This window comes from Pseudopodoces humilis, chromosome 3 (assembly GCF_049639895.1).
Source record: "Pseudopodoces humilis isolate 2021_Gansu_Grassland_sample_001 chromosome 3, ASM4963989v1, whole genome shotgun sequence".
NCBI classification, from domain to species: Eukaryota; Metazoa; Chordata; class Aves; order Passeriformes; family Paridae; genus Pseudopodoces; species Pseudopodoces humilis.
The window spans coordinates 3115001-3139840 of record NC_142202.1 but is presented as its reverse complement, the minus strand read 5'-3'; the positions used below and the strand labels follow the sequence as shown (position 1 = coordinate 3139840).

At 49.7% G+C, this 24840-nt stretch overlaps 1 protein-coding gene and 1 long non-coding RNA gene across 3 annotated transcripts in view; one reads left to right on the top strand and one right to left on the bottom strand.

Annotated features, from left to right (window-relative positions):
- Nucleotides 1-3842: 3842 nt before the first annotated feature.
- On the bottom strand, nt 3843-8240 carry LOC148184554 (uncharacterized). The gene is made up of 3 exons (XR_015772225.1): nt 7365-8240; nt 6217-6315; nt 3843-4087 (listed from the first exon to the last, which is right to left on the bottom strand). It is a non-coding gene; the product is annotated as an uncharacterized LOC148184554 (long non-coding RNA).
- Nucleotides 8241-9757: 1517 nt separating this feature from the next.
- Nucleotides 9758-24840, top strand: part of BCL11A (BCL11 transcription factor A) — a 72760-nt gene continuing 57677 nt past the window's right edge. For both annotated transcript variants that reach the window (XM_088052990.1, XM_014254714.2), the window contains exons 1-2: nt 9758-10139; nt 15789-16118. In XM_088052990.1, coding sequence (XP_087909116.1) covers nt 10085-10139; nt 15789-16118 — 385 coding nt within the window. In that variant the 5' untranslated portion in view covers nt 9758-10084. The remainder of the gene's footprint in view (nt 10140-15788; nt 16119-24840) is intronic.

Sequence of the window (24840 nt, the reverse complement as noted above, 5' to 3'; positions counted from 1 at the left end):
ACGCATATTATGCATTCAATAGACCGTCACAGGTCTGAATTGTGTCTTATTGTATTATATGGGGCCACCACTGTACTGATAGGGATATTTGTGCTAGAGTTACTGCACATCTGAACGCTTATAAATTAGCTGAATGGTTTACTTTGGTGGGGTTTTAAAAATACTCCCATGGTTTTGATGAATACCCTGCAGAAGGTTGGTGTGATGAGCAGTGCTGCTTTGAATCTGTCAGCAGAGCAAACCCAAAACCCACCTGAGATCCGTTTCTTTGTGATTTTTAAAAACGGGCTTGTGTATTTTTGCAAATGCTTACCTGTGAATTATAGTTTCATTTTAATTTAGAAACCACTGTCTCCCTTTCCATCCCTCAAATGCTGAGTTAGAAAAGAGAGGGCCTGGATGTGTGCTTTGGATGCAGATCCACATGGGAGCATCCACAGATGAGCCAGTCTTTTTCCTACTCCATGCCTGGGAGCACCTCTCAGGTGAGCTGACGGGGGCAGGAAAATCTCCATCTTCTAATTAGAGACAGGCGACATCAAACTGCCCGCACTTCTCAGGGCGAAGGAAGAGCACTCCCATACCCTTTACAAAAGCTATGCCCAAGCAGAAGCGCCCACGAGCACAGCGAAGGAGGCCGTGTGAGGCAGCGTGAAGGTCGGGAGGACTCGGGGAAGCCGCGGGGTTGGAGGAGCGCTGTCCCTGCGGACATCCCGGGGGGATCCGGGCGCGGAGGGACCGCCGGGCCCCCCGGGTGCCCCCGCGGCGGCGGTGCCGCTTCCCGAGGCGGAACCAGCGAAACCAGTTATCTGGCAGCAATTTGCATATTGATGGTGCCTCCTGCCGTTCTCCCTGATTGCTTTACAGGAAGGAAAGGTAACAGGAAAATACAGAACCCCCTCTCAAAAATGGCAAAGAGGCTTCTACGTGCGCGGGGGCTTTGATGGAAGGGTAAAGCATGGTAAAGCCCATGGCAGGGAATTTGCCAAACTGATTTTTGTCTTAGGATTTGAAAAAAGCAGTTGTGTGTTTCTTTTTTTTTATTATTTTTTATTTTAAGTTCTGAGGCTGAAAATGTGAGGTCCGTGCTAGAGACGACCACTGATCACTTCAGGGAAAAATAATAAGCCCTGTCATATTCACTGAATGTGTAAGTCTAAAGAGGAGGCAATCCTTGGAGATTGGGAAAAGCGTTGAATCGACGCTTTAAAAGTACAGTGTCATGGTACAGATATTTTTTAGTCCCGCTCATAAGCAATGCACAGGTGTGCAGTATGGCATTGAATATAAGAGTTAATAAGGAATAGTTTCACTTTTATTGGCTCTAAGTACAGTGGCTACCTAAGACACACCTCTTGTGAGGCACTTTTGACCTTCCTCATAGGAACAAAAACTGCTTTGCCCTTGTACATCCCTAAATGTTCAGATTCCTTCATTTGTGGGCAGCACCACCAGGGTGCCAGGAGCCTGTAGCTCATCTGAGGGGCTGTTCAGCACTGTTCGGGAGATGGCAGTGGATCCCACTGCTCCAGCCACACCTAGACCAAACTTCTCCCTGCTGCCTGTGGGGGATGGCACTTACAGACTGGTGCTCTGTATGGCCTGGATTTACCCTGTGGATAAATCCATGCTGGATACGGCACCCAAACCTCTGAGGGAGGTGTGTGTCAGCACAGACAGTGCATGGAGCTCTCTCTCCATGTGTTTACATCTATTCCTCTCTCTCCAGGCTCTCAGATGCTGTGAAACTAAATACGATAGGGTAAATTACAGTCTAAATTGTGAATACATTAATTTCAGTATGGTAATATCAAACATTGTACTTATTTCTGATTTCTGTATTTAATTTCCCTTGCTTTTTTAAATGCTGGGGAATAGTTGCTCAGTGAACAATAGCATTAGTACAATAACTCCCCCCAACCCCAGCATTCATACTTAATGCACATCAGCTTTCTATGTAATGCCATACAATATACTTGCATGTTATTTTAATTGAGTGAAATCTTATTCATACTGGTGGGAGAAGGCATTCTTTTCACTGCAGCCAGGATTCATACTGCACTGACAGAATTATATGTGCTGACAATAACAAATGGTGGCAAAACTATCCTGACTGCTCAAAGAAGTGGGCTCTTATCACAGGTTATTCACCACCACTCCTGCTCCCCCTCAGCGCTGTGTCTTTCTGTGTGGCTTTGGGCTATATAATAATTTATTCTTCTGACTACAGAGAGTTGCATTAAAATATTATTGTAAGCATTTTAACAATTGAGCTGAAATTTTGCGTAGAATAAATATGGCAAAGGAGAAAACCCACAGTAAAGCTGTCCTTATTTTTAGGCACAGAGAAAGGACTCTGCTCTCTCAACTATTAATTATTTTTCATCTAGATCCTCACACAAACTATGTCATGTTCTGCAAAGCAGGCGCATTTCCTCTTGGCTGAAGCTAAAAGCTAAACCTAAATGTCACCTGAAATAGTAATATAAAATGAATATAGAGAATGATGATTGTGTATGTTAAATTTCAGTTCAATACATTCTAAGTGACTAAAAGTTGAAGCTCTAAAAAGCAATGTGAGTTATTTACAGAAGATGTTAAGGGACCAATCTAACAGCATGCTTGAGTACATGCTTACTTTAAGCATGTAAGTACAGCTGATGTGCCCAAAGATAAATATGTGCTTAAGAATTTTGCAGTACCCAAGGCCAAGTAGATTCCTCTGGCAGGGGTTATATCAAGCAGAGTTAGAGGAGGAAAATCCTTTTTTATTGCACTGTCCTTTCTACTGTCCCTCACACCAAGCAGGCTAGGAAGGAGGGACTGTGTTCAGCAGCAGATAAGTCAACAACTAAATCTTTCTTCATCTTGTGTAGCAAAACTAATTTCTCAATTTTCTTTTTAATTGCTGATGCTGAGTTTCTCAGATTAATGAGTTATTTTTGTTAGTCTACTTTTTAAAATTGATTTGAGGTATAGCTGGATTTATTTTTCAAGACAAAATGTTTGCCTTTCTCTGCCTGCCACATCCAGAGTACGGCGTTCCAGATTTCCTCATCGGGAGAGTTTGATCCCCTTGGATCTAATTTTGCACAGAAGTGCACTTATCAGCTCAAGTCAGAACAGGAATTTAAGAAGCTGTTTGTGTCAATGACCTGTCTTCCTATTGCTCATAGTCTTGGACACAGTGACCTGCTTAGATGCATGGCTTGGGATCTCAGCAGTGTCACAAAAGGACCAACTTGTGCCATCAGGGGTTCCTGTGATGGGGGGATTTGGATGTGTGGAACACCTTGCCAAGGAGCACCTGCCTTCTCCCAGTGCTTTGTTTTGGAATGGCTCACCCAGGACACAACCCTGCAGTGTGAGAGCCCCTGGCTGCAGCCAGGCTCGGTCAAAACTCTTCCTGAAACAGAAGGAGATGCTGCTCTTGAGTTCAGGTGTCCGTGCTCCTTAACTGTGTGGGGAGGTGGGCACGGAAACTGTGGAATCCAGCTCTGTGATAGCTCGTGGCCCATCTTTCTGACTCTGGGCTGGGCTTTGTTTGATGTGGGGTCAAGGAAAATCTCGAGTCTGTATCTAAACTAAACATGCACTATTTGTCTTAGTGTGATTTGAGGTGATAAAAACTGACTTTTGGAAGTTTAAAGCTAGAGAAAAGTAGGGAGCATTTATCAGCAAAATCCTTTGTAACAAAACCCGATATCTAAACTCAGGTTCAATATTCAGATCTGAGTGGCTCAGCACACAGGTAGGACTGTGATGCCAGCACACAGGTAGGACTCATTTCCACACATTTCTGGGGGTAAGATAAAGCCCAGGAAGATTAAAAGATTCTGTGAAACTGTTAGCAAAAATATTTATTTATGTTCTCTTTATCGTACACATTTAGGACCCTCTTTGGAGATAACTAAAGTGTCATTTCTTGTTCCTGGCCTCTTCTCAGTGTATAGGAGCACGCAGGTGGGTCAGGGTAGCAGGTGTGCCCCGTGAAATCCTCAGGGTAGCTGTAGCTTTACCTTGGGTATCTATACATATTCCATTGAGTGTGGAGCTTCAGAAGAGCTAGAAGTACCAAATTCATACCCTAGATGTCAGTAAAAGAAAAAAACATTAAAACCCATTAAAAATCATTTTATAAAAGTCTGTGAGTCAAGTAATGGGTAAGCCATTTATTCATATGATGACTCCCTGTATGGACTGACAGTTGGAGTCCCAAGTTTCAGCTCAATCAGATTTACCCAGCCCAAGTTATAACCTCTCCAAAATGGGGATTGTAACAGGAGCACTGACAGACCGTAACTACCTTGCCTCTTCAGTAACAAAAGCTCAGCTACCTCACCCGTGCCCGGGCTGCTGCAATAATTAAGACTGTATGGATTTGCATTATAGGTCAGGTTCTGGGAGGTTTTAAATGCACATAGTTTAAATCATGTTGGCTTGAAATGTAGCATAGAAACACTCAAGGACAGGTTACGTGTTTACTTATAAAACAATGTATAACTATTAAACCTACAATATGACAACTAAGTAAGTAGCACAAACTAAACCCAGTTTGGCTGAAATCAAACATTTGATTAAAAATGAGATTTTTAGTAATGCCTTACTCTGCCTGCCCACACACACATAAAACTCTTTGTGTGCTTCAAGGGAGGGTTTTTGCCACTTCAAAGTCTGTTCCCTGAGCACTTTTTGCCATTTATTTTATTTTATAGTTATCCCCAGAAAGCCCAGTCAAGGCTCAGGGCTCCATCGTGCTAGATGCTGTGCAAGCAGGGGCAGGCTGAAATCCCAGGCCTTGCGGAAACCCATGGAAAAAAAGTCTCCCCAAGTTCAGGGTTTTATTCCAGGTCCTGCCTAGGGCGAGCCGATAACGAAATCTTTCTGTCACCTGGCGCTCAGATGTCTGTGATCCTGCACGGACTCGCTGCTGTGTGTGCTGTGCTTGCTAGTAAGAGCTTGCAAAATCAGAGTTTATTTTAAGCCTTTATTAAAAAGGGGGGAAAAAAAAGGAAAAGGAGAAAAGGCAAAGCAGCGCACCCAAGTTTCTCCTGCGGGAATACTAATGCACATACTATTTCTAGAACGTGCAAGTCCTCTGCTCATTCACAGGAGTCAGCCTGGTGTGATAAGAGTTCCACCCACGTTGCCTCCGCCTGATTGAGACTATCAAGACGGTGTCGGAAAGCACCCCGTGCGATCTGCCGTTATATAATGCAGCCCAGCTCCGGGGAACTGGCAGAGTTTTGGAATTTGTGTTTGGTCCTAATGTTCTGTAATGTTGGCAAGTGAGATTCCTGCTCTGAGTGAGCGACAGTTGGAGCTTTGAAGCAGGAACATTTGCCCACCAAAGTTGCTGAACTCACCCACTGCCAAGTCTGTCACTAAATTAGCAGATAGGCAGGGACAGCAGTACGTGGCATGAACCGTGTCGTGCTCCTTTGCACCTTCAGGTCCCGCTCCTGGGTGCCTGCCTCTGAGATGGAGGAAGGCCACACTTCTCAATGCTAGTTTTATATCCCTTCCTACAGCAACCTCTAAGCATCTCTGGTGCTTGAATGTAGGGAGGACCACGCTGTTTCTCAGGCAGAGAGCTGAGGTATGAGGAAAGGGACGGATACATTTTGGCAGATTTAAATTTTAGACTAATTTTTACAGCATGAATGTTCTCACCTGGGCACCGTGTCCTGCTGCTGCAGGTTACTGCTGTGGCTGTGGGACAGGGATGGGTGCCCACCTCTGCTCTCAGCTGCTCCAGGGCATGAGCTGGTGTCTCAGGGTTCACATGAGGCAGCCTGAGTCGGGATGGGCACTCAGCTAATGAGACAGACCCTTCTCTAAGGTTAGCTTCCCCTTGGAGGCAGCCTGAAACCCACCATGGCTGATTTCAGCCTGTGCCCCAGAATTTGCTGAGATGTAGGGCCACAATTCCTCCAGCTGACTTTGCTCTGGGGCTAGGAGCCCATAGCCAAAGAGCAGCTGGTAACATGGCCAGGGTGACAGCAGCTCCAAACGCTGCAGCACGATGCAAGGCATCCCCTGCATTTCGGGCAAAGAACGGAGGAGCAGGAGGTGACACAAGTTTGTGTCAATCCACAGAACATGATCACTGGGTCATCTTCCGTGCTGGCCTGTGTTTGTTTTCACCTTCCCTTCCAATCTGCCAGGGTTTCTAGGTGTTACAGTCAGCATTTGGGCATTTCTCACCGTGCTCACCTGCCACACGCACTGGGTTTGTTAGTACAGCCCAGCAAGGGACAGCAGCGCGCAGGAGCTACAAAGAGGGCTGGAGATGCTCGGTGTGTCACGGAGGTGCTGCGAGGGTGGAAGCAGAGACACAGGAGATGTAGCTTGTGGGGTGCAGCGGGGCAGTGATGGGGTGCGTCGCCCTTGCTCCACAGCTCTCCTGGGGCGCTCTCAGCCCCAGCTGTGCCCTCTGGCCCTGTCTCTGCCGCCGGTGCCGGGGCCAGCTCAGCCCCCTGCCCCCGGACGCGCCGGGGCTGACCCCGCTGCCATCATCAGCCTCTCCGGCAGCGCCGGGGGCCATCCCACCCCCCCTTTCCGCGGGGTGTCGGAGCCCAGGACACTGGCGGGGGCTGCCGTGTCTCTGGGGAGGCTCAGCCCGGTCCTGCGGCCGGGGGCGGCCCCGCATCCCTCCCCACAGCGCCCGGCGCAGGGCTGAGGCTGGAGCAAACTCCTTCGCAAGAGCTGTTTGTTGACCACATTCACGTTCAGAGCCCTGAAGCTAAAAGCACTTTACACCATAAAATAAAAGCACTGTCTTTTTTTCTAAAAGGTTACGTCTGGAGGCCACGCTGCTCATACTTCATACAGAAAACTACTGAAAGGGCTATGAAATCCTCTATGATTTACACTCCCTCTCAGTGCATTAGGATATAGATCTACTCGACTCTAAAAATACTGTGGAGTTTCTAACCGACGTGAATATATGTGCATTATTTCAGAAAGTCTGTTAGAAAACTTGTCAACACATTATAAAGCATAAACCAGGACTTGGCCATTAAATACAGAGATCAGAGACAAAATGTATACGGCAGGAAGTACGAGAAAAGTCCTTCCATTCAAAAAAAAGTCTATTAGCTAAAAGTTTACACACAATATACAGCAAAAGGTTTAGAGCGAGACCGTGGACCGCAATTACAAGGCATAAATGGAATCAGTAGGGGCTTTACAGTCCCCAGCGCAGTTAACTGGGCTGCCAGAAAATAATTTTAATATTGTCATAATTTATTACCCACCGAAAGCCACATCAAGGATTGTAAATACAGTCACTTTGTGTCCACGACTGCTCGTTAAACAGCCTCGTTCCCTTCCCCTAAAAATACAATGAAATAAAAACCCACCTGCATTATTAATCTGCGGTCATGCCGTGTTAAAAATGTCTTCTCACTCCTTTTCTTTCTTGAGGTTTGTTATCTCCCTCCAATCACATGACAATGCGAAGCGCTGTGGGGTGGGGGGGGTACAGGAACGAGGGGGAGCCAGCACTATTGCGATCAAATGCTAATATTAATAATTATCCAGCCAGGATGAAATATTATTTTTAAGGCAGCGAGTTTCCATTTAAATCGAGGCATTTTTACGGTGCTGGAATTAAGGGCATGCTGATGGTAAGAACATCCTCGCTGCCATTCATGAAAGCATCTGTAAAATTAGCTCCTGACTGTAGGTTTTGAGATGCGGTCTGGGAAGTCACCTCTGGAATCTCAAACACGGCACGATAATGAAACAGATTTAGTTGTCACCAAGTGCTTAATTTGCTATGATTTTTAAAAAAGAAAATCAATGAAACGATGCCTGTGATTGGGAATAAGCACAGGTAGGTGTTCTGATGCAGGTTGGCTTTAGAGAGCGTAATGAATTGTAATTCAGAGGAGTGTTAACTGCGAACCGCAGAACCTTTCAGGGGTAATAAAGTCATTACTTTTTACATTGCAGCCACCTTCAAAAGCTTTATACGTGCCATTAGATATAAATCAAGCCCCATATATATATCTACATCTCCGGTACAGACACACACGCCCGCGTTTCGCGCAGGGACATGTGCACGCCTGGCACAGCTAGCCCTGCGAGCGGCGTGAGCCCAGGAGCCGCCGCTGTTGTCACCTGCGGCTGGCTCCCCCCGCCACGTCCCGCATCTGCTCCCGCACCCTGCCCGGCAGCCGCGGGGCGCATCCCCGTGCCGATGGATGAAGGAGGGGAGCAGGGGCGAGGGGGGGGCTGAGCGGCGGCGGGCGGAGCCGGGGGGCGGCTGGCGGGAAGCTGAAACCATCGCACGGCGGAGCTGCTCGGCCCCGGCCCCTGACAGCTCCGCCGGAGCGCGCCCGGGCTCGCCCCGCCAACAGGTCCCCGCCGAGCCCCGGCCCCCGCCTCCCCCTCGCTGCCCCGGGCGGCCGCGGCTCTGCCCGGCCAAGTCTCCCTCACGACGGCGGGCAGCTCCTCGTCCCCCCGGGCTCTCGCCCGGCGCTCCGCTCCGGCTGTCGGCCGCCGTCCGGGGCACGGTTACCCCCTCGCACTCCCTTGGCAGCCGCACTTTGCTCCGCACACCCGTTCGCCTCCAGAGCTTATTTCTACCGCAACCTGATCCCTCTCGGTGGCGGCAGCGTCCGCCTCGCTCCGGGTCCTTTCGGCGAAGTTGCAGCCGCCGCCGCATCCTCCCAACTCCAGCCACTTCTCGGTGCCTGCTGCCGCCTCGCCTCCCCCCTTCTCCCGCCCTCCCTCGTTACCAGCCCGCTGCCCGCGCCGCCCCGCCGCCGGCAGCCCCGCGTTTCGCTTTCGTTCAGAGCCCGTGGCTGCGGGCAGGGCTCCGAGCGCCGCCGGGGGAGGAAGGGGGGCTCCGGGGCTGGCGGGCGCCAGCAGCCCGCGGGGAAAACTGCGAGGTCCCGCCGCCCTCCGCTCCCCCCGCGCCCAGCTCCTGCGGCTTCTCCTCCCGTGCCTGCCGCTTCCTCGCCCGCCAAACTCCGCTCGCTGCTCCCCCGCCCGCCCCGGGGCAAGGGCCGAAGTTTCACGCGGCCCGGCCCGAGCCCCCGCCCCCCCCCACCCCCCCCCGGGGCCGCCGCCGCCGTCCCCCGGGGACGGGCCGCAGCTCCCGGGAGGAGGGGACTCGGCGGCTTCGAGGGGGATGGGGGGGGGGAGAGCGGGGAAGCCGGGAGCCGGATGCCCCCCCCTTGCTTTTTGGGTGGTCTCCGGTCCTACCTGGCTTCCCCCAGCTCCCCCACCTCCTCGGCACAGCCCGCGGCCAGCCTGCCCCGCAGCCCTCTCTGCCCGACTGTGGCTTCACCGATGTGTTTGCTTTTCCAGCGGGGGTGTGCGTGCGAGAGCTGCAGCTGCCTGCCTGCCTGCTCGCTTTCTCCCGCTCCTTTTCCTCCCTTCTCTCTCCTCGTGTGCGTGTTTAATTTCCCCCCTCGCCCCTCTCCCGGGTCCCCTCTTGCACCCGCTCCTCCGCGGCCACTCGCGGCTCCGACCGCCGCCCCCTCCGCCCCCGGCCCCCCGGCTCCATTCGGCAGCGTGCGCCGGGCGGCCGGTGCACCCCCCCCCCCCCGCCGCGCCCCCTCCCCTCTCCCCCCTGCGATCACTGTCCATTGGCTTGTCCTGCTCTCTTTTTCATGTCCAGCCCCTGATGAGTGTCCATTGGTGTTGCCTTCGCCTTCCCTCCTCCCCTCTCCCCGGCTTGCCCTGCCCATGTTTTGTATGTCTCTGTCCATCCAGGCTCCTGACGTTCAAGTTCGCAGGGACGTCACGTCCGCACTTGAACTTGCAGCTCAGGGGGGCTTTTGCCATTTTTTTCATCTCTCTCTCCTTCTCTCTCTCCCTCTCTCTCTCTCTCCCTCTCCCTCTCTCTCTTTTTTTTTCCTTGCACAAAAAAAAAAAAAAAGAAAAAAAAAAGCCATGACTGCTATCCCACAATTCATCTTCCCTGCGCCATCTTTGTATTATTTCTAATTTATTTTGGATGTCAAAAGACATTGATGAAGATATTTTCTCTGGAGTCTCCTTCCTCTCTAACCCGTCTCTCCCGATGTGAACCGAGCGACTCACAAGCCACCGAAGCCACCAACCCACCATGTCGCGCCGCAAGCAAGGCAAACCCCAGCACTTAAGCAAACGGGAATTTTCACGTAAGTAACCCGGAGAGCAATTTATTTAATTTCCCCTTCACGGATTTAATTTTTAATTCGAGCAAGAACAGGGAGAAAAAAAAAAAAATTAAAAGTGGGAATGAGTGAGCGAGTCGGGGAAAAAATTAACTCAGCGCCGGCTCGGGATTCTCGGCATTCCGGTTAATTTCTCCCTCTCTAATTTAATCACCTTGATGACTTTTCTTCTCTTTCTGCCCGTGCCCCTCGCCCGCCGGCGCGCACTCCGCTGCCCCGCTCCGCGCTCGCCTCCCGCTCTCCGCGCTCTTTGGCGGCAAGAGCGGCAGCTCTCGCCCGGCAGCGGGAGAGGCGCGGGCGAGGTGCGGGGCTGCCGGGGGCACAACCGGCCGAAAGTGGGAAGAAATTCCTGCGGGAGCGGCGGGCTGGACGCCGGACACTGCGGTGGCCGGGCGGGCGGGATGTGCAGGAGCGCGGAGAAAGTCCGGCGGCCGGAGTCCCCCGGGCTGCCGGCGGGCTCGCCCCCTCGCCCCGCGGCGCCCTCCCCGGGGTGGGGGGTGGACACAGCCGAGCCGAGCCGGGCCGCCTCCCTTTTGTTTCCGCCGCGGGGTGCGGGGTGGCCGTCCCGCCGCCCCCCGCCGGCCCGGGCCGGCGCCGTGCGGGGCTCCGCCGCCCCGCCCCCGCCCCGCGCCCGCCCCGCCGCCGCTCCGGCTGGGGCTGGGGCGGGGGACGGTACCGGGCGGCGAGGGAGCCGAGCCGAGCCGCGCCGCGGCGGCTGGGATTCCCTCCTCGCCCTCGCCTCGCGTTCTCCCGCTCGCTTACTATTTTTTGGAAGATTTTCAAAAAAAAAAAAAAAAAGTGGAAGTGGATTTTGATTGGGAAAAATCTCGTGTCTGAATGTTTACAAGCACCGCGTGTGCGGGGAGCCTCCTGCCAACAAACACAGGCGAGAGCGAGCCCGGGCTGAGCACACACGCGCGCACACACACACGCACACACACACTCGCACCCTCACACCCGCGAACGGCCCCTTTCTCTCCGCCGCATTTCAACCCCAAACCAAATCCGCTCTCCCCGGGAGGGAAAAAACAAACCCCGAGCCCCACCACACCGTTCGCAACAAAAACTCTCCGGCTCCCTCCGTCCCTCCCTCCAGCCGCCACCACACACCAGGGCTAGATGCAAGATAAGCGGGAGCGCTCTTTGCACAACAAAAGGCAACTCGAGCTGGAAAGGTTTGGGGCGAGGGGGGTGGGAAGGAAGGGAGAAAAAAAAAAATCCCCTTTTCCTCGGGGTGAGCCTGAGGGAAGGGGAAATGCTGCATGCTTTTCCTCACTCCTTCCCCCCCCTTTTCTTTATTTCTTCCTTTCTCTCTCTCCCTCCCATTACTCTCGGCGGGTTTTGTTCCCTCCTAGGGATGGCAGAAAACCCAGGGCCATTTCTTCCTGCCAACCATCCCCGGCTCCCTCGGCCCTTCGCAAAACCCCCCAAACTTTCCGCCGCGATTTCTCTTCCCCCACGGCCGCCCAGACATTGCAGCCAGGTTCGCACATGGAGCGAAGGAAGCAGCGCTGGCTCTTTGCAGGCGGCAGCTCCGCCGCGGGCAGGGCCGGCCGGGGGCTCTGCCTGCCCGAAGTTTGCCCTAAAACCCGGGGGTGTCTGGGGCTCAGCCCCTCCCCCCGCCCCCAGACGTTTTTCCGCTCTTTTTCCCGCTACTTTTCGGGGAGCATTTTAAATTTTTTTTTTTTTTAATTTTTTTTTCTTTTATTGGCGGGATGGGGATGGGGTGCAGCATCACTGGCTTGTGGGGATAGGTGCCCCCCTGGAAATGGGGTACGGGGGGTGCTTTTCCCGGTCAGCCGTAGAAGTGGGATACGTGGAACGGGGATCGCGGCGGGAGCAGAGGAGGGGGCGGGGGGCTCCGAGTCGGCCCCCGGCGCAGCGGCGATCCCCGCGGATCCCCGCGGCTGCTGCTCGCCGAGAAACGCGCGGGCCGGCGCGGAGCGGCTTCACGTGCGGGGCGGGAGCGGCGGCCGGACGGGCCCGGGGGTCCCTCCGGAGAGAGCCGCCCCTGCCGTGGGGAGGGGGGTGTGGGTGGGCGGGGAGCTGGGGGGGAAGGGGAGGCCGGCCCGGGGGAGCAGCGCGCCGGGGATGCGGCGGCGGGGCCGGGGCCGGGGCGGCGGAGGCGGCGGGCGGGCTCCGTGCCCGCTTCGGTCGCTAGGAGGCACAGCGAGATCAAACAACCGGGCAGCCCCGCGAACTTGAACCTGGCCGGCTCCTCCGCTGCCTCCCGGCCGGCGGGAGGGGGAGGGCGCCCAGCTCCCTCCCCTCCACCCCCCCACGCCCCCCCCTCCTTCTTCTTCTTTGTTCTTAATTTTGCGCGGAGTTTGCTTGCTCCGGGAGGCAGCGGGGGATGCTCGCCTTCCCCCTCCCCGGGTTTCCCCTCCCTCCCCATAACGTGTTGGCGGTTCCCATTGTACCCCCGAGTCTCCCTTTCCTTGCACCGCACGATCCGAAGACACAAACTTGGGGTTGAACAGCCCTTCATCCTTCTCACGGTACGCTGCGGGGAAATGCCCCAGCAGCGCATCCGCACTGCCCCGCGGGCATTTCTCCTCACCGTACTGTGGCACCCCCCTTCCCCGCCCCATCGGCCCCAGTACCTCCTTTCTCCCGGCACTCCAAAATCCATCCCGCTTTTGCCGGTGCGGTTGTTTTGGTGGCTGGGAACGGGGGGAAGAAGGGGGGAGTAGGAGGGCGAAGGGGGAAAGCTGAAAAGACATGTTAGTGGAAGGGCAATTTGCATGAAAAATAGAGACGGATGATTAGGGACCCGGGCAGGGAATTTTGATTGCCCCAGAATTAAAAGATGCATCCTGCAAATCGGAGGCAAGACCAGGTGAATTGTATTCTGGGTTTTTCTTTGTAATCCCGGTATTTTATATTACATTCTAAAAGTAGCAGTAATAATAAAAAGCATATTTTTTTTTGCTGGCTCTGCCTCCATCAGGAGCCAAATGTTTTGCAGCGAACACAGTGCCAGCAGTATTTCATACATTAGTATATAATTCTTGTTAATTAGCAATAATTTACGTTAAGAGCATAGAAAATGTTGAGGTTACAGGTTTTATATCTGTACATTTGATCATCTTGTTATTTTCAAGAACTTTGCCTCCTATAAAATTAATTAGGTGAAATGTGGAGGTGTAATCAGCAACCTCTGAATTACCACTTCATTTCCTGGTTTTGATTGTAAATCAGCCCAGTCTGTACAGACTTTTAGCAAAGTCTATTTTTGTTCAGTGCCACTTTTAACTGTCTGGTGTGGAAGCAGCGGGTTACCTTCCCCTGCTAAATAATAGTGACAGCGTCAGAAAGGAATCAGGCCGCGGGAAAACATTATAATTGAGTGATGATTATGCAGAGCTCCTCGCTAAGCCAGTTGCAAGGGGAACACGGGTGGTTTTGTGTCTCTTTGCTGCCGAGAGTCGGTGAGCTCGAAGTTAGATTCGCAAAATACCTTTGTCTGCGGCGTGCCGCGAGCTACCGGTGGAATTAGTCCTGCAATAATTTACTCCCTTCGGTCCGAACGCAAGGAACGGCTCGGGGAGAAAAACGCCATGCCCGGCAATCCCGCAGAAACACCCTGCTCCTCTGCCGGCTTCCCGAGGAGCGTGAGACGCACGTTGTGCCTCCTCTCCTGTCGGTCTGTAAGTTTAGAAGAAAGCCCCAGCGATTAAGACATTGTTTTTATTAATACAAATGTAACCTTCATATTCCTGTGGTTGACCTTACGTTAAATTAGAAGTAGTACTAGAGGCAAGAAATGATGGACTGGATCCCTGTGTCCTAGTTGGAGCTGAGGTACGGCAAGGTAGTGTGCTCTTTCAATATTATTTTACGCAGCACAACTGGGAGCTACTCTAGATCTTCCTCCTCAATATTCAGCCTAGGTAGGGTTGAAATAAATTTAACCTGAGTTCACTGGATTTTTGCACTTTATCAAAATCAGTTCCAATATTGTGCAGTCAAATTAAAATCTATTTTTTGATTCTCTGTGGCTTTAAGTTCATTAAATGTGAAATTGGCAGCCAACTAAAGAAGGTCAGGCTGATTAACTGTTTAGGAGTTGTATTCTGTCTCACTTGCGTTACCTGGCAGTGTTTTGAGGTGGGTTGTATTTGTAGTACCCTCTCCTGCTCGCTGCTGTTAGCGTGCCTGTTGTGTTGCGCAGACGGAGTAACACTGACACGGTGCTGGTATTTATTTTTTTTTCCCCTCGTGAAAGGCAGTGGGGATGGAGACTGCACAGAGATTGCCAAGGTATTTCTCTGCAAATGTAATGTAATAAAAAACAACAACAAAAAAAAAAAAAAACAGAAAAGAGAGCCGAGTCTGCCTCCTTAGAGCATCCACTGACGATTCTGTGAGCAGAAATAGCCTCATAATGAAGCTTTTTGGAGCTCATTCAGAAAATTTGTCAACTTTGACAACATTAGGCAAGGTATTTTGAGTTTAAAGAAGGCGCTTCTCACTGTTGTGAGGAAATGTGGCAGCTGCTTGGCCAGGCTGATTTTTAGATGCTGAAGGCCACCAGTGCTAACATGTTCAAGATAATTTAGGCATTCGCTTATTTCAGGATTAAAAAATGCAAAATGACTGATTGCCTTATTTCCTTAAGTACTAAAAAATATCCCAGCTAATATCTCTGAGTGGACTTGGTGTTGAACTTGCTGTTTATTTGGATCCCGAGGAGTAGCTCAAAAGTGAGAGGTGCCTCCCCCCACCCCGCAGGCATTTCTGCTGCACTTGCTTTTTATAATTTCGGTTTTCTGCCTTATTTATTTATTTATTTATTTATTTATTTATTTGCCTCATACCCTCCCCTTTCTCTCCCCCCCCTCGGATGTATAACTCCTGCCTGTAGGATTTTTTTTAAATTGGAAGCTGCAAATGGGCCGATGGGGACAGTGACACAAATCCATGCGTTTACGTCTGCACGTGCATTCTGAGTGCTGCGTATCTGCCCTGCGTGTCGGTGCCTGGGTGTGTGCCCATGCAGGCTGGCTCTCCCCCTCTTCTCTTTTACACACATGCACACGTTACCTGCATGGCCTGTACGGGGAACGTGTAGCGTCTGTGTGTATTGGAACACCTTCTGTCTGCACTGTATTTTTGAATTTTAGAAAGTGGGTCTGGTTGGTGGAAGATACACACCCATGTGTGTGAGAGTGTGTGCAGTGCTTTTAGCCTTGAATTCATGTACATAAATAATACATTCAGCAATAAAACACCATATTCCCTTCTTGTCGTACTACCACAAGAGTTTTGCAGTGTATTCTTTCAGCCTATCCATTTAATTTTAGCACCGAATCGTTCAAGGAGTCAGAAATGTGCCCTCGTGTAGGAACACGGAGACAGTTGCGGTTGCTTGGCCTCCGAGTTCTGCATGCTACAGCTGCTCCTGCAGAATCTCTTCCCTGTAACTGATGAATCCCTGTCCTCGGTGCCGTGCTGACAGCCGTGTTGTATGGATTTGGTTGGGGGGGAGCAGGCAGACTCCAGAGCGGGGTGTAATATTCATGAAGAAGGGGCTCGGTGCGTTCCTCCCCCCTGCACCCGGTGCCTTTCCCAAGATCTCTAACCGTTCTCCTTTTGTTTCTCAAACTGCAGCCGAACCTCTTGAAGCCATTCTCACTGATGATGAACCTGAACATGGCACATTGGGAGCTCCAGAAGGGGACCACGACCTCCTCACTTGTGGCCAGTGTCAGATGAACTTTCCGTTGGGGGACATTCTTATTTTTATTGAGCACAAACGGAAACAATGCAATGGCAGTCTCTGCCTAGAGAAGGCTGTGGATAAGCCACCTTCACCCTCACCAAGTGAGCTGAAAAAAGCATCCAATCCCGTGGAGGTTGGCATCCAGGTTACGCCAGAGGATGACGATTGTTTATCAACGTCATCTAGAGGAATTTGCCCTAAACAGGAACATATAGCAGGTAAATTAAAGCAAGGAGAAGTGTTTGCGAGTTGATTTCTGTTTCAGTTGCAATGTAGCATGTTGGCAGTCGTGTGCTGCCATGTCTGTGTGTTCTGCTTGCCGTGACGGCCGGGGTGTCCATGCCCTGCCTGCCTCGGGTTAGCGGTGTTTCCTGGTGCCTGCGCAGCGGCAGGAGCAACAGGCACGTGCCGTGCCAGCCGGTGTTTCTGGCCGTATTGTTTGAGGCCACTCTCGTGATTTGCCTGCATTGTAGTCACCGTCTCCCGGTGTCGCCTGCCGGAGCGCCGTGGGAGGAGGGTTCTGAGGCTGCCGCGTGAGAAAGCGAGGAGCTTTTGAGTCTTTGGCAAAGTCAGGAGTGAAAGAGTTAACCGAGCATCCGCCAGCCTTGGTTCCATATTGGCTGTCAGCGTATGGACTGTAATTAAACACAGCCCCATGGCAAAGTGACACCACCGACCTTGACTTTAAGATGCCATTTTCGACTGGCCAGGCCAGAGTAGAGAGGGCAGTTGCTGAAGCGCACAGACATGCTTATTCGAAAAGTTTAAGGGCATGTTGGAAATTTCAAAAGGTTGGTTTGACAGGAAAGGCTGCTCTCTGCAGCCTGCCTCCTCAGCCAAATGATAAATGCTTCGCTGTGCTCTCTCTTGTCTCTGATGTGGTTTTGACAGATGTATCTTGATTTTGTTTGCGGTTTACACAACCACATGTCAGCCGTACAAATGTCCAAGGCAGAGTTCTGTTTTGTGCAACAAACAATATGAAATGTAATTTAAAAAAAGAGAAAAGGGTAATTCCATTTCATAGCATAATTAAAAAAAAAAAAAAAAAAATCAGAAAGCCATTGGCCATGCAGATATTTTCACAAATGGGGTTAAAAAAATAAAAGTGTACCATGCAAAAGAAAATCCCAGAACCCTGGGAGTGTAACAAGGCACGCTCTGCTTTTAAAACCCTACTAGTAAACAAAAGTACCGCCCATTTGCAGCGAGCGTTTCAGATCACTTCGAACCACGCCAATACTGCCAGTCGAAAGAGGCGAGACCGCAGCGTATCAACCCCAACGAATGCCTGAACGAGTTTCAAACTCCCCCTCCAGTGGTGTTTGGGATGTGGCATTGCCGGTACCTCTCTTTGGGGAGCCCACAGGACCGCTCGGGGTTGTCGGAGGCGCAGTACATCATCACATGATGTGCTGGAGCTTGTCTTGGGCTTGCTTTGGCCACAAAGTTAAACCATAATAGGGCAGTAGGCACTGGGAGGTTCAGCGGGATCCTCCCGCAGCCTTCCCTGGCCTTCAAGCCGGCTGCCAAACTGTGCTGGAGAGCTGCAGTTTTGGAGGTTTTGTGGTGGCAGCAGATCCGTATCGGTGCACGGGTGTCTGCCTGTGCACGTGTCTGTGTGCAGAGCCATGTGCGTGCACACGCAGACGTCATGTCAACAAGTATGTGCTGTTTCTGCAGAGTAATCGGTCTTTCCTCGAAACGCCAATATCTCTACATTTAAGGGGAAACACGGGCTCAGCTACTGCTAAGCTACATTTTGAATGAGCCCTAACCCCCCCCCCAATAATTCCCCACCAGACATGGATGTTAAAGGTGAGGTTTCTTTCCCAGAGTGGTAGAGGGCAGTGCCCATTTCCATGTGCTGCCTGTGATCTGACGGAAAGCGAGCAGAAGTGTAGGGCATGATTAATGAAGTAGGAGCCTGGCGGAAGGGATTTGTAGTCTTCCAAGCTCTGGAGCCATACTAAATCACCAAATATGGAGGAGCGGCGGTATGATGTAACGCAGTATTTACGTACGGCGCCGCTCCGCTCAAAAGACAAAACACAGTATCTGTCAAGCAAAAATTAAACATGCTGTCGTCCCTGTGGTCCCAGATAGGTCCCTGGGCTGGAGGGATGGCCACGCCAAGGAGTTCTGCAGGACGGGAACCTCCTCTGCTGAGGGCTTTGCTCTGGCACTCATTTGGCACGGGAGGCTCAGTGAGCCAAGTCTGGCTTTCGCGTGGCGCAGGTGACGCGAAGCGAGGAGGATTTGGGCTCACGCGCCGTCATGGGGCCATTAATTCAGAAAGGGCCATGGTTTTAACTGACTGTAAATGCTTCACTGAGTGGAGGAGGTGGCTGGGGACAGGGGCTCAGTGGCAGGGCCTGATTCTGCTCGCTTGGTGGGCTTGACTGGGAGGAGGCTCGGTGCCATGCAGGAGGGTCCATAGAGCAAGCTGTGAGTGTGTCCTGAGTAGAGATGGAGTTGTGGTTGTCAGGAATCTTCTGCCCAAAGGTTTCTGGCTGTGGTGCCCAGCCGTACCTTTCTGGGCGGAAGGTCTAAGAATGCGGCTTCTCTGCACTTCCCTGGCTGGGCTGTAGCTGAGAAGCGCTGGGGTCCCTTGGTTCTTCCTGTTGGTTGGAAATGCAGCCTGGCTTTGGGAAAGGGAGAAGGTGCACCAGTAGTTAGGAGGTCTTGCAGTGTTCCTCCCCGTTGTGTTTTCATCTCCCTTTTCAGCTGGATGAGTTCAGCTCTCTCTTGTCACAAAGAAGTGTGGTGATAGCTGGAGTGACCCATTGCTCGTAGCCAGTAGTTGGAGTCCGGCAGTAAAATTTCCAGTGAGGGTCTTGGAGGCTGAGCTGTGAAGTTCAGGCTTCAGGAAGATCCCTGCAAAGAACCTCAAACTCTTCTAATTCAGCTGTTTATATCTGATTTCTGTGCAAGAATGCTAAATGCAAGATTTGAGTGTGTAATTAAGGGGGGGAAAAAAAAAAGATAGAGGCCGCCTTTGGAAAAATACACAGAAGTTGGGGAAGGGATTCTTTCTGCTAAGAGACCATAAAACACATATTTTCTAGCAATATAAAAATGTTCCAAATTAGTTGTGAGGCCAGAAGAGGTGTTCCAGGTTAGCCCTGGATACAGAGGTGCTGTGGATGAGCTCAGGGTGCAGCTTTTCCCTGTCTGCAGTTTTGTAGTCAGTAAGTTGGGGTGCTACAGTAAAAGAGAACCTTAAGTAATGGTTAAAGATCTACAGAGGAGGAAGGAGGCAGCAACTCATTCAAATGCAGGGAGAAATACTGTCTAACTGTCCTTAAGCTGCTCTTTATCTTGCTGTTTTCCAGAGACAGGAATGAGGACAGGAACATATATATTTATATACATATATATATATATATATATATATATATATATATATATGTGTGTGTGTGTGTGTGTGTGTGTGTGTGTGCAACCTGTGCAGCAGCTGTGGGGTCCACGTAGGTGCAGGCATGTGTCCATACCTGGCTCTTCCATGTGGGTGTCTGCCTGTGCACAGCTCTGCCTTGCTATAAAATTTTGAGTGATGCTGATCCAGCACTGGAGCTGAAATGCCATAAATTTAACTGAAAATTAATAGGATATGTTGTGTGGGTCCAACGAGGCAGCTTTCATCAATATGTATGTCAAAGCCTCACCACCGGCAGCCCGTGATTTGCAGTGAGGGCGACGGCAGGGCTTTAGTTATCCGCTCTCGTATTTTACAATAGGGGGAAATATTAACTGAAGTATCTGGAGATCAGTGAATGTAAAATCGCTGTTCACTTATTGAAAAGCCGAGGAAATATTTATCGCCCGCCCGTGTCAGGTTTTGGCGGTTTGTTTGTTGAATGTATAAATCCAAGGGAATTAATGAAAGGTTGGGGTTTGGGTGAAGAAGGATCTTAAATGTTACTTGGATGCAGATGGGGGAACACTTCAGAGTGTTGCTGTGAATTCCCCTGTATAAAGCCGAGTGTGGATCCGTGGATCTTGTATTTACTGTACAAAGAGGGGAGGAGGAGGGGAGGTCATTTTTACTGCTTGAATCCTATATTCTCAAGCTGCTTGTGACATTCAAATAAAACACGTGGGAAAATAATGTAAGAAATCCCTCTGTCTGCTGCAGTCAGGGAAAGGTGAACATCATTTTGTACTAAATTTCAGACTGAGTCTATTTGATTATTACAGTTCTTGGGAGGTAATGTCTTTAAGCAGAAATTTTCTTGGGCTGTTATTAGTAGTTGCCATTATAATTCTATAGGTTGTGATTTTCGATTCCTTGTTTTGTTTTGTTCTGGAGACAAAAAAAAATACTGCTGTCTGCACTGAATAGTTAGCATTGCATCTGGACAGTAAGATGAAAGCTTAAAGATAGAGGAGGGGAAGAAGCAATGTGGGAAGATTTTGAAGTCAAATTCTGCCTGCTTTCCCCATACAAAGAAACAGAGAGAGCAGGCTGGGTAAAATATTGCAAGCAGGAAAAAATAGTGAGGGTGCAACCCAAAGGCTCCTGCTCCCGAGATTTGGAGCACTGCGTACAAGCTGTATTTGTAAATAAGACAGAGAAAGGTTGTGAACCGGTAGCTTGGCTGTTTTGTCAAAGTACAATGTCAGAGAAACTCTTTCTAAGACAAATTGTAAATAGAAGTGTCACGATGATTGCATGATTGAGCTCTAGAAGTGTCTTGCAATTGTTGGCATTGTCAGAAGACTTTTGAAAGCTTAATTAAAGGCGGTGGCCTGTGTGGCTGTGAAATTTACTTCTCGGGGGGGAAAAATGTAAAAAACATAGGGGATCAAAAAGTTGCTGTAATGCTGCTCGCGCAGGGATAGCAGAGAAGAGTCAATAGTTTCCCTGCTTTCCTCGTTGCCTTTTATAAATAACGTTTTTTGAAGAAGCAAGCACGTGACACCAGTATCATCCTTTGTATGAGGTAAAGATTGTGTTAGTTTTCCTATTCCCTGCTGTTCCAGACAGTTAATGTAAAAATGGCTCTTTATTGGAAACACAAATATGAGTTCACTCGAAGCGCAGAAGCAGGGTAGAAAGTTTTCCTCTGCCTTCCAGGGGAGCATCACAGTATTGTGGTGCCCTGAAAATTTATGGTGGGTTTTTTTTTTTGTTTTCTGCAAATCACATCTTCTGAGAGGATGAGTAACATATTCTCTATTCCTTCTCCTACTGCATGGGACACTGAATTGTGGAGCTGTCCACGAGCAGAAGCATCACTGCATCTGAAATGCTGGTGGTTCAAGAGGCAGCCTGGCACACCTTAAGCTCCATACAGATTTTGAAAGGTGCATGTTGGCATCACGTGCCGAAAGCTTTGAAAATCATGCGCGTAATAAACGCAAGGCTCTGCGCGGAGAGCCCCAGCAACGAATGCTGGGTGACGGAAACTGAGGCAGGGAGTAAATTAAACACCTTCTAATTAGCCCGGTGGGAGAAGAAAAGTCTTCCCTAAACATTCCCATAATTTGGTAATGCCTCTTTTAAAGAGGAGGAGGCCTATTAGCATCACCCCGTTTTGTATATGCAACCCTCAGCCCACGAGCTCTTTCTTGTTTCATTCAAATAATAAAGACGATTAAAGAGGCTTGCGAGGCACCGTCAGGCAACGGGAGCAGAGCCTCCAGTTGTTCGCCTGCATGCATCCTCATTACGGGAATTTTTTCGGACAAAATTCCCTTCAAGCTTCGGCCTGTTTTTATATCCACCAGTACGAGCTTTGTGCAATAAAAGGCATTTAGCTGGACATGGCCTGGCACAGTGCCACTTGTGTCTTGTTGTGGTTTTTTTTTTAGCTAATCGCTGAGGATCTCTCGTTACCTTTCTGCTGGTTGTGATTTTGTTCGGGTGACGATGCTGCCAGGGATGTCGAGAGTCCAAGGAAGTTGTCTTCTCCCAGTGACAGGGATTTGAACGCAGCTTCCATCCGGGAGCGCTCCGTTTTATGTGTCAGCTACTGGGGTATTGCACAAGTCCATAAAACACGGCAAGTCCACGTATTTGAATATATTAAGACTGATGTTTGTACTGGTAGCATGGCCCTAAAATTAACCATTGAGTGGATTTTTTTTTGTTGTTTTTCCCTTGGGCTAACGAACATAATTTTGTCTCACTGTGTACACAGACAGTAGCTCCAGCCTGACGCCTGGTGACGTCGGGCATAGCAGGTTTGGGCCCACGTAGGTAGACACCAGTACATGGATTGCTGTGATTTATGGCATACTTTTAAGAATAACAGGCACATTAATGGACCCGCAAACCACCCAAGCGGTTGGGATGATCTGATAATGAATTTCCATGAAACACAGTTAGCTCTGGAGGGCCCCCATCTTGGGTGTGCTTTGCTCTGCCAGATGTGGATCAAACTCTTGCAGGAGCTGGACCAGTGGCTGTGGACTCCTCTGGATGAGCAGATCGAGTGCTCACATTATTCAAACCTTCCTGTGTTAATGCCAAACGCATTTTAAAGCCCATAAACATCCTCCCCATCTCTCTAATCAGGTTTAGTATGCAACGCATCCCGCACGGGGTTCAGCCAGTTTGTTTTCCAACCTTTATTGGCCAGCTGCACTCGCTGTGCATCTTTAAAATATTTCAGCAAGGTTTTTTTTGCTCTTCTATCACCGAGGCTGGTAACTTGGTGGCTCATTCTTCATTCGGAGGTGGCATTGCCTGGGGTTGGTGAGGGAAAGGTTTGCGGTGTGGGGTGTGGCGAGGTCAGCCCCGATCCCAGCAGGGAATTTGTGTTCTTCATTTGCCTTTACAATCGGAGCACAGCTACTGTACCTTGGAGCAGCTCTCAGGTGTGAGCTCAGATGGGCGCATGTAAATGTCCTGTCAGATGCAACACAGGAATATTAATGTTTCCTCAGCACCACGCTATAATAAAGCTGTACACAGCCAGCTTAATATGCAGCCGGGTGGGGGAATTGTATGAAACTTCGATAGCCCAGTGTGAATGACAGTGGTGGAAAAAAATATTCAATATGCCACAGTTTGCATTCTTGTTTGCCTTTGATCTAAAGCAAAATGAAAACATCCTCTTCTTTTCCCTCCTCATTCTGAATAGGTGTCCTTCCTCTGCAAAATTGGATAGTAAGTAATAAGAGAAGACAAAGTACGGAGCACGGTGCAGAATTATTTGAAGCACATTAACTTCAGCCTGCTGGGGGATGTAATTTTTTCAAGTATTAGCAACCATTTATTTTTTTGTACTCGGGATTGTTGGCATTGCTTTTCATTCTTTTTTTAGCATCTGGGTCTGGTTGAAACAAAGAAAACAGAGCCACCACAAACAGGGGCTGGAGCCCCTTTTGCCCCCTGGCTTGGGCACGGCCCAGGCTGTACATCCTCCTCGCAGGGGTTTCATTTGCATCTTCTTGTGTGTTCAAATCTTCAGCTCCATCCAAAGGTGTCTGTTTTTCAGTGTGGTTGTGTTAGAGGATTTTTAATAATGTGCTCATTTAACTGAATCAACAGCTGTCAGGAGCGGTTGTAGTAAATCCACAAAATGCACAAAGAAAAATACATACGTTCCCTGAAACAAAACACTTGAAACAAATTGGCTGCCAAAAAAAGCTGCTGAATTCTGGGTTTGCAGACAGTGCACCGAAAGTGTTTCTTCTCTCTTCTTTCCCCGGAGACCTCTCCCCGTTTGCATGCTGCAATTCTACTGGAACTTTTTACCTGAACAGGTTGCTGTTAAAAAAAAAAAATCCCATCACTTCCCCATCTGGTGGGTACAGAGCTCGGCTACAGCTCAGATTTTTGTGTTTCACACTAAATAGCTGAGACACCGAGAGCGGGGCAAGAGCAAAACCCAAATAACTGCATTGCCGATGAGGCAGGGAGGCTCAGTATCCCTGGGAAATAGCTGTCAGGAGAAGCGGTGCTGCTTCCCTGCCCTTGCAGGTAGGCGTTGTCAGGGTGCTTCAGAGGGTGCAGGGTTCCCACTGGAGTGGCTGTGCTGGTGCTGGGAGACGTGGGAAGCTCTGGTCAGTCAGAACCAAGGGCTTTCTGCTTCCACCCTCCCCTGCTTTGCCTAAATGCTGTACAATTACACCTACAATTTGATCTTAGCTGCAGATAGAAAAACCTCTGCCTAAATAAACAGTGGAATTACTGCTGAACAACAAAGGCTCAAGGAAGAGCCCTGCCTTTAGTGGTGTTATTATTGTTGTGGATAATAATATTATTATTACTATTGTTATTATTGCTGCTATTACTGCAGCTATTACCTTTTTAAAATTATGCATCACAGTTCCTCGTTCCTTTAGGAAGTAAGGAGTTTAATTTTGCATTAATTGTTTGCTTAATTGATTTATCAGGTAGGGAAGTATAAAATGCAAAAATAAAAATGTGTTCTGTTGTATTCTCCCCCCTCCCCAATATTTGCAACAATTAATTTGTCACCCAGCATTACTTTGCTCCTACATCACAGCTGGGGTTTTTTTCAGACATTGAATGAATCATCTGGGTTTTGTTGCATTTTAGCTACTGAGTTTATTCTTTGTGGAGTAAGAGAATAGATCAGCAAAACTGCTGTTCTTCAGCCAGGGCATCGCAAGTGCACGGAGCATTTACAGTGTGAGGGTGGCCAGGGGCTTTTCCCCGTGTTTCTCTATTCCTGATGCTGATTTTCGTGTTTAGGGAAGAGTTGTTGTGCAATGAGAAACAGTAGTCCGGGAGCCTTGTTCTCTTTGAGGAGCTAGAACACAGTGGGATGCATTTGGAAAAAGAGATAGAGGCTGTATTATTTTGTAATAAACTATAAACTGTCCTATGTTAAATTTGTGTTACGTTAGAAAAAAAATCAATAAGGAAAAATTAAATTCTGATAAAGATACTCTTGGATCTCAGAAAATAACTGCTGTCCTTTTAACTAAAACATTTGAGGAGCTTCAAAGAGTATGTATTTC